This window comes from Cyprinodon variegatus, unplaced genomic scaffold (genome assembly GCF_000732505.1).
Source record: "Cyprinodon variegatus isolate N-32 unplaced genomic scaffold, C_variegatus-1.0 Scaffold291, whole genome shotgun sequence".
Classification (NCBI taxonomy): domain Eukaryota; kingdom Metazoa; phylum Chordata; class Actinopteri; order Cyprinodontiformes; family Cyprinodontidae; genus Cyprinodon; species Cyprinodon variegatus.
In genome coordinates, this window is record NW_015150744.1 from 43704 (window position 1) to 53620 (window position 9917).

The 9917-nt window shown below is 38.8% G+C and overlaps 1 protein-coding gene across 1 annotated transcript in view; it reads left to right on the plus strand.

The window, feature by feature from the left end:
- The first annotated feature begins 348 nt into the window (after positions 1–348).
- The window catches only part of slc23a1 (solute carrier family 23 (ascorbic acid transporter), member 1), a 22298-nt gene continuing 12729 nt past the window's right edge, over positions 349–9917 (plus strand). The window contains exons 1-5 of the mRNA XM_015383664.1: positions 349–448; positions 3310–3465; positions 6380–6537; positions 7010–7098; positions 7184–7251. Coding sequence (XP_015239150.1) covers positions 431–448; positions 3310–3465; positions 6380–6537; positions 7010–7098; positions 7184–7251 — 489 coding nt within the window. The 5' untranslated portion in view covers positions 349–430. The remainder of the gene's footprint in view (positions 449–3309; positions 3466–6379; positions 6538–7009; positions 7099–7183; positions 7252–9917) is intronic.

Below are 9917 nucleotides of genomic sequence, written 5' to 3' on the forward strand. Positions count from 1 at the left end.
TGCGGCTGGTTCCTAACGGTGGCTGTTTTAACATGTTGTCCCAAATTTGTAATAAACCTACATTTCTGTTTAAAGTTTAGAAATTTATATTTGGAAAATTTATATTTGGCAAATAGATAAAAACAAAGAACATTTAAAAATATATATTTTCATGTATGTAAATTCTAGCATTAAGATGTTAAAGGTGGATCCAGGTTGGTTTGAGGACAGTCAGGAAAGTTCTCCTCATACAATCAAAGAATCCAAAATGAAGATCTGAGCAGGTGCAGGAAGCTGCTCCTGTTGTCCGGGGTGGGATCAGGTGTAGGTTGGGTAAAGGTTTCTCTGCTGATGGTTAATAATCTGTTGATAATCTGCTGGACTTTATCCTGGAACTGAGTAACAACAGTCTTCTGTGTGAGAGTCCTCAGAGGAACGCGCTGCTGCTCAGATGGAGGAGGACACTAAGGTAAGATCCAACTCTTTATATCAGCTTCTGGCTCCAGATCAGAGAGCGCTTTCAGAGCCTCGGTGCTGTTCATCTTTATTCCAGCAGTGAGTCGTTTCATTTCCTGTTTTATCACATGACCACACTGGTCACGGGTCAGTTTCTGTGTAAAGAAATCTCTGACAAACAAAGAAACAAATGGTCCCAGCTGGATACACCTGTGGACACACCTGGCAGGTGCTCAGAAGCACAGCGAGCTTCCTGGAACAGCTGGCCCAGTTTGTGGGTCACAGTGACACAAGCTTCAGTTTATAGGTTTAAGGCTGATGATTTACAGACTGAAGCTTTCTCAGTCTATAAGAAGCATCTAGAAGCACAAAGACATCCAGAAACATCAGAGGTGGAGCCTACATAAACAGATCCTCCCTTTTTTACCTTACTGTAAGGGTCAAGGTAAAGGCTTACACCAAACACTATTTTTCGCAGCTGGAGTAAATGTTTTCTTTGTTATGAAACAAACATTTTTTAATCCAAATGGAATAGAGAGAAATAATGTAGAGAAAGGATAAAGTGGAGAGTTTGTAGATGGCTTTTAGTAGATTCTGTTTGACAAGTTAATCCAATGAAACAATGGTGACACGTAACTACATCTCTAACAATAAAATATAAAAAACAGATGTGATAACCGGCAGCAGTGGAGAAGAATCTCATTGTTTCCTTTTTGCTGATTCGTCCTCCTCACAGGGTTTACTCCACAGAAAACTGCTTGGTTCACTGTTATCAGTTCTCCTTCCAGGTTTTCCTTAAAATATCAGATTAACTCTTTACGTATGAAGACAAAGAACAGATCTTCCTGCTCTGATTAGTCCAAGCTTTCATAAAATATGTCGCCCTCTCTTATTTAGACAAACGTTTTGTAAATCCAGTCATTGCTTTAAGTTTAGGGCTTCAGGCTTGTTGGTGCACTTGTTGTTTTTTGCAGACCAAAGCCTTATTACTAATGATCAATGTAATAATTTCAAGGGCACCCACATAAAAAATAGCTTTGATTAAAAATCCTCTGCAATTCAGAGGACTCTGGTGCCACTTAATGACTGAGGGAGAAACGCGAGTCATGTATGCGGTAGAACAACTGAAAGCTGGAACAGTGGTTTAGTTAAGGACAGCTGCTAAAGTTCTCATGGATTCAGATACAGCTACGCCTTAATGATGAGTTGCAGCATTTTGCTTCATCCCCCATAACAATGCTGTTGGCTAATTCAAGTTTCCTACGGATCCTGAGCTGCTTTCAGTTTGTCTGGAAGGAGATCAGATGAGATCTGGGGACGTTGGAGCCCTCCATGGCATCTCTACTGTGCTTGGAACATTTTGAGAAGGAAATGTTTTTTATTTTGTTGCTTGAAATGACCGATGGTTCAACCACACAAACCAATTCCAGACTAGATGATCTGGAAAAATCTTCATTGTTTCCATCCATCTCCATTATAGCACGCTGAGCTTGCTCCTACAGTGTTCTCCCTCTGACATCACAACATGGAGATGGGTTTTTAATAGCTGTTAATCAGAGTGCTGCTGAGGAGCTGCAAAATGTAGGATATTAGCGTTAAAAATTAGCCTGTTTTATTCCTAATAACTCAGAACCACCTGATGTGTCCTGCTGTATGATTCTAATGCTAAGTTGCATGAAATCGTTGCATTAAATCAAACCTTTAAAGTTCTTTAATGCATTTAAATATAAAGTTTAAGAATTTCAAGAAAACTATAAAAACGTGTAAAACTGAAGTCTGAATCAGAGGTCCTGGTCATGAGGACCCTGTCCAGCATCTTCCATCTGGGTTTGATTTTCAGCAGTCCTGAGTCTAATCATTGCAAATAAAGCTCCTCAGCAGCCATCTACAGCTGCAGAGGCCTGCTAACCACCCATTAGATGTGTGGTGATGGAGTCATCTGAAACATGCAGGACAGGGCTCTTATCTGTAAAATATTATATAGGAGCCATAAGTGTACATACACCAAATGCCCCATAATTGAGTGCGCCGCCAAATAATCCTGATTTCCCCACCATGCTTGGGGACAAAACCAAACAATCTTCCTGAGTCTTGCTGAAGCTCAGAGTTTGTCAAAGGCTCAATTTCATGATGGATGAGTGCCTCATTCGACCATCAATGGTCCTTCAAAGCAAAATGGATGTCATTGTGTGTTTATATTACCTTGCTCATCAGCATAAGGCAGCATGTCAGACTCCAATAAGTGTGCTGGTGGCCACCATGTCTGTGGGGGATAGAGGAAGTAGTATGGATGGACTTATTAGTTTAAAGGACATCCAGGACAGTAATATATTTACTGCACTGACATAGCTCAGATCTATGGATAATTTTACTAAATTATTTTCATCATAAAAGTTTCTTCATGCAGAGACAGTTAAGTGTTAATTATGTTAAAAACCTGAGAAGGAATTCATGCTGCTAAGGACCAACAGGAACCACACAGAGATTAACATCTGGAATTGATTAAATAACATCATAAAAAGCTGAACATCTTAATAAGGGTTTATGTGGGGAAAAAACAGTCTGGTAAATTGACTTATTAAATGTGTTTTCTAATCTCTCTGCATTATTTTAGATCTTTACTAAACTGCATGCATTTTCCACCTTTGTTGAATAATCTATGCATAACTATAATATTAAATACATATGAATTCTTATGTAAACCATGGAATTATCCCACATTTACTTTTCTTCACTATCATCAGGAAGTCCAATACCGACCCATCTGACTCTGCTGATATAGGAACACATGTTTTATCAGAATGAAGGCTTTCCTGCATTCCAACTAAATGCTTGACTGCTTGCTTCTCCACACACCTGTGTTTTCCCCCACAGAGTCAGCACAGTTTGGAAGATGGACGAGGCCACCGCCATGGCAACGCCAACTCCACTAAAAAACAGCCAACCAGAACAGACACAGCGGGGCTGGATATGATTTACACCATTGAAGATGTCCCGCCATGGTACCTGTGCATCCTACTGGGACTACAGGTGGGTCTGGGGTTAAAATGGTCCAACTCCGTGACAGGATCTGACAGAACCCTGAACAATACCACCAGCTTTTTAAAAATTAAGCAGCATTTTTATCTGATTTACATTTTTTGCACATCTTTTAGTTTAAAGATGAATAAATTTAGACTATTAATTGTCTTCAGTAATTAAAAATTGAGACAAACACCCCTCTCATTTTTTTTTGCCTGATCAAAAGGATTTGTGACACAATGCCGACTGCATCAGTACCGTCCAATGTGGTTCATAATAGTCTTAATAGTTTACACTGGTCCCACCAAAAAAAAAAAACAAACTTTAGAGACTTTTATAAGTGAGCTCTGCCATCAGGACGAGGTTTAAGAGCACAAACATCAGTGATAAAACTGAAGCACTTGGTTTTACATTGCAGCCCCAGATATTCACGCAAAAGATAAGACAAACCATTTACAACGGATCCAGACATCCTTTGTGCTTTCCTGAATGCAGCTTACAGGACCAGGAAAGACTAGTTTTGATAGAAAAACTGTCTGTAACCAGAACACCCATCAGGAAGATAAAACCAGTTCAGAGTCCTGTTTTGAAAAACCGCTTCGTAACGAGCCACAAAGGTCAGTTTTCCATGGATAAGCTTACCCAGACATTCACAGAGTCAGAGGCTTCTTAAATCGGTTAGCAGGTCTTTGTAATCATCTACAAAACAGGGTTCATTGCAGCGCTGAACAAAGTATAGATCCACGTGTTTCTGCTCCACTAAGCAGACTGACAATGTCTGAGTCATCAGCGTACTTAAATATAAATCTACCAGCCTGCTGCAGCAATGCATGTTTGTGTAGGATGAACTCATCCCTGCAGTCTGTGGAGGAGTAGACTTCTCACTCTGATTCCTGTACCTTTAAAGATCTAAAACCTGGTTCACATGGCAAGATCTTTTATTGTTTGGTGATTTCTAAGACCTGAGACCCCAATTAAATTCAGTTTATTCATACAGCGCCAATTCACAACACATGTCATCTCAAGGCACTTTACAATTCAACCAGATCATACAGTCAAATAATTCAAAGTTTTCTACCTAAGGAAAACCAGTTGTTTGCATCGACTCATTGACTCGAAGGCAATCCCTCTCTCTAAGCATGCTTGTAGCGACAGTGGAGATAAAAAAAAACTCCCTTTAACAGGAAGAAACCTCCAGCAGAACCAGGCTCAGTGTGAGTGGATGGAGGATGCTCTTAACCTCCTCCACCTCTGTTATTCAGGGGGAAGAGTTATGATCTATCAACTATTTATCATGCTTCTATGTAAGAACAACTATTAATGAAACTTTCAGCAGGAAAATCATACAAAGAACCAACTGGGCAGTGTGATGCTGCTTTGAAAAAGTCCAGGAACAAAAAGAAGCAAAACCTTGCATGGAACAGGCTCTGACCATAACTGACTTTAGCAGGTCAAACAGTGGAGCGAAACCCCTAAAGCTCAGCTCACATCAATTGTGTGTGATCTCACGTCCATTTAGAGGTGAGATGCTTGTGTTGGAACTGATCGTTGCTTTGTTAGGGTCCTAGGCGTGGTCACTGTGCTCCCAAGCAATGGCGGATGTGACCTTTATTTAACTATTTCCTCGATTACCATTTTGGCTGTCTTTATTATTCATTCATTCTGTTCTTGTTTCCCTTCCAAGAACTCACATTTCAATGTCTCAGCAGCTTGACATTTAACGTCCTAGAGACTCTTTATCTGGTTTTTCAGTCACATCATGTTCTTTGTTCAGGAACTAGAATATGCTGGTGGACGTTTTTGCACCTGATCTATTCTATTCTGGTGAAATCCATCTCGTTTTCCCAGCAGATCTTAAAGTTGTCACTATTTATTCAAAAGAATATTATGATCAACTGTATAAAATGCAGCACTGACATCTAACAGGACAAGTGCAGCTACAAGTCAATTATCTGAGGTCATGAGAATATCATAAGTGACTTTCACCAGAGCTGTTTCATTGCTATGATGAGCTATAAAGCCAGACTGAAACTCTTCAAAAATGTAATTGTGGTGTAAGTGGTTTCTTAAGTAAAAGCCTTCAGGACATATCCCTGTAACAGGGATAGATTAATCCCATCTAAAATGGACAAGATCAAAGGGAATACTTCTTTAAATAACCTGGTTGGAACTGGATCCAAACAAAACAAGTTGAAGGCTTAGATGAAGGTAATAATTTTGCTAACTATGAAAGTTCAACTGGATCAAATCAGGCTAAACGTGCTTTAGATTCAATGGCTACCTCAGATCCTGCCTCACCTTCCAGAGATAAACAATCAATCTAATTTATAAAGATAAAATCATTACTGCTAAGAGCAGGGGTGGGGAAGGCTGGTTGGGGGAACGGATGCTGTAGCTCTGGGTGAGTTTGGCAGTTGTTTATCAAACAATGCCATTCCCTTATTTTATATTAATCCTTTTTCAACTAAATGTTGAATTGGTAAAAGCTATGGGATGAGACACTGTACTGGGAATTCCCCAGAATCCTCTCTACACTGCAAAAACAATCTAGAAATAAGTAAAAATTTCTTATATTTAGTGTATTTACTCTGAATTCTAACAGGTAAATAAGATGATCTGCCTGTGAAATTAGGACTTTTACTCTTAAAACAAGATATTTAGATGATATGCACTTCTAATCAGCCAATACCATCGGTTTTTTTTTCTTATTTTACATGTAAATTGTCTTTTTTCATTGGCAAAGTGTCTCACTTACCTCCTCAATTCAAGAAAAAAAGACTTATTTAGATTGATTTTTTATTTTTTGCAGTGTAAATGATGGTAAGACAAGGAAATAGAAAAACTTGATGGAGAAACTAAACCGTATTGAAACATATTTGTTCGTTAACTTCATGCTGCCATCTCTTTTTTCACTGGTTCACAGCATTACCTGACATGTTTCAGTGGCACTGTTGCAGTCCCATTTCTTCTGGCTGAAGCCATGTGTGTCGGACGAGACCAAAACACAGTGAGTCAACTGATCGGAACCATTTTCACCACTGTTGGAATCACAACTCTGATCCAGACCACTGTGGGTGTCAGGTAAATCCAAGGAGCTCAGATGAGACTCAGTCAATAATAAGACTAGGGGTGGGATATTTATCTTATCATCCTGATTTGCAGTTGTGTAAAGAATTTAGATTTTTGATCTAAAAGATAAATTATAATTAACGGTGATTAAAAACTATAGAAACTGGGTTAATTTACAGAATTTTCTTTTTTTCCCCTTTTTTTTCTATTGGAGCATTGCACAATTTAAAGAATATGACTAAGTATGGTTTTTACAAGATGTTACGTGATATAAACCATGCTTCTTTTTGTAAATGGTGTCCCAAAGAAGCTGGTTTTAATTGCATATATTCTTCAAAGTGTTTGTGGGGCTATGATTGCTGTGGAAAGCAGTCGCAGCCATAGTTACCTAAGAAAGACATAGGACTGCACCTAAAATTGTAAGAATATTTTAGTGCATATCGCCAAGGCTTGATTTAGACTAAAGATAATGTGTGTTTTGCAGGCTTCCTTTGTTTCAGGCAAGTGCTTTTGCCTTCCTGATTCCTGCTCAGGCGATCCTTAGCCTGGACCGGTGGAGGTGTCCCAGTGACGGTGAGGTTCTGTCTTCTAATAAGTTTTCTTTTCTTCCTTTGGTTGGTAATATGCTCACACTGTCATCTTTGTTTTTTATCTGCAGAAGTGATTTATGGCAACTGGAGTGTTCCCCTTAACACCTCCCATATCTGGCAGCCACGTATCAGAGAGGTATGATGGTCTAGCTCAGTGGAAACAGCCTGTGGGCCAGAACCAGCTGAAAATGAGGTTGGATCAGGCCTGTGGAATGAAATTGAAATAGAAAAAAAATCCCATAAGACATGAATTAGTAAAAAGGTGGATAAAGAGTCCAGAACCTTCCTGGAAAACTGGACTATGTGCTGTAATTTCCCAGAGATGAATGGGATACCTATATATGTGGTTCATTTTCAATCATTCATTGCAGTTGATTATTATGCTCCAATTCACATCCTTTCATCTTAGGTCACTTTATAGACCCAGATCAATCAGATCATCCAGTCAGAGTAAAGCATAATCGTTTCTAAGGAAAACCAGTGATTGCATCCATTCACTGACCATGCAGGATTCTCTCCTCCTGGATGAGAAGATAGAGACAGTAGATATCAGCTTTCATTGTGTCGTTGACTCTACAGCAGTGGTTCTCAATCTTTCTTCTCTGAGTACCACTGCAGCATATGTGGGATCTTCAAGTACCCCCATAAAGACGGATGATAAAATACAGCAATATACGCCTATTTTGCCACAAAGATATTTTGCAGTGGAGACACAGGTTTTCATCATGCGTAGTTTAAATGCTGTTTATAAGGGGTTCACTTCTACAGCTACACACATTTGATGTATAAACTGTAACTAAATATATTTTGGATCACAATACCTTAAAACCAAAAATAATAACTGTTGTTTAAAAAAATAATAATATGAACTACTTTGTGGGAAAATGACTTAATAAGCAGAATACTAATAATTGTAGTGATATAAACTGACCTGCAATGAATAAAAACAGCTGGACTGTTCATTAACAAATAGATCCAGGTAACCATCAGATTAGAAAGGTTGGAGACAGGAATATTTCAGTTCAAAAGAGGCTAATGAGATCACATTATGAACATAACTTTGAGATGTTTGGATCAGCAGCAGAGGGAAAAGTCCATTTCAGATCATTTTCTGCATCTACTCTGCTTCTCTGGTCACTGGAATAAATCAAAATCTACATAAGTCATGTTTTCTTAAAATAAGTGCATTTGTTCTTGAATTGAAGAGATAAAAGAGACATTTTGCAGATGGAACAAGACAATTTACATTTAAAATAAGAAAACACAACTACATTGCCTTATTTCAAGTGCATATTATCTAATTATCTTATTTTAATCTTAAAAATACTCATTCTATTGGCAAATTATCTCTTCAACCTATTCAAGTCAAGTATAAACACACTTAATTTAAGAATTTTTTGTTTATTTCTAGATAGTTTTTCCAAGGTTTACATCTAATCTGGGCGAGTGGAGAGAAGCCTTTCTCACACAGATATGCTCTTGTAAAAGGCCACAGAGAGCTAGCATCTTGAAGCCCAACACTAGCTACTTTTCCATGGACACAAATAACCAGACTGAAGGCCTGTGAGAAGGAAGATTTTAATCTGATTTGGTCCGATTGGAAAGAAATTTATTTCCGATGGAAATAGGAGTTTTTTCCTGATCTCCTTTCTGATTGCCACCCATGTAAACACCCATTCGGATCTTTGGAGTAAAATGGAGTAAAATCATCAGCCAGACGGTACTTCTGAGCACCCAACTGAAATGATCACCAAAAACAAAAATATGATGCGACAAAGGTCTATACTAAAAAAAAAAAGAAACCCATGAACAGACAGGACCAAAGGAACAAAGAGGAGCTAAAGCTGAGAAGGAGCTGACAAGTGGGAGTTTGTTTACAAAACAGGATTTAGGATTAATTAATGAAATTAATTATCCAAAGCTAAACTACTGTCAGTGGTGCAGATTGTTGCTCACACTGAGCCTGGTTCTGCTGGAGGTTTCTTCCTCTTAAAAGGGAGTTTTCCTCTCCACTGTCACTGCAAGCATTCTTGGTGTGAGGGATTGCTGAAGAGTCAATATCTACTGTCTGTTCCTGCTCATCCTGTTAAGTCAATGACTGGATGCAATCAGCTGGTTTTCCTTAGAAACGTTGAACCTTTATTACTGGATAATCTGATTGATCTGGATCTATAAAGTGAACTGAGATGACACAATGGTAATTGGAGCAAAGAAATTGAACCAAATTGAAAATAAATCCTGTTCCAGTATGGGGACTACAACATCTTGTAGGATAATTAAGAGGAGAGTAGGACAAGCAGGTGCGGACACAGACAGGCCGTTCTGGTGCTGTCTGGCAGCTCTGGACAGGGCCCATGCTGTACTATCAGACAGGGCCCTGTGTCACCGACTGACCCCCCAGCATCCACTCATCATAGGGAAGTGATATTTAAATGTCAAATCATTCTGGCTTAAACGCGTATATAAATGTAGTCTTTATTAGACGGTATTGTCCCAAAAGTTAGAATATTTTTGAAAAAGAATCTTGTCTTAAAATCTGTTGGGTTTTTCCCGTTATCTTGTGCAGACCAGTTAGTTATACATCAGCTTGAACACCTAAATTCGGCCAATCATATATCAACGGTCATCTGGCAATCAATTTTTTTCGGTCATAGCATCTTGATCCATATGTCGAAGCTAATATACACAACGGTTGAAATAAGAAATAAGAATAATTTACTTTCCCATTGAGTTCCCAGTGTTCATGGGGATGGACGTCTGTGTCTTCAGCAGGCGTAGAGCTAACAGAACTGCCAGCGTTGC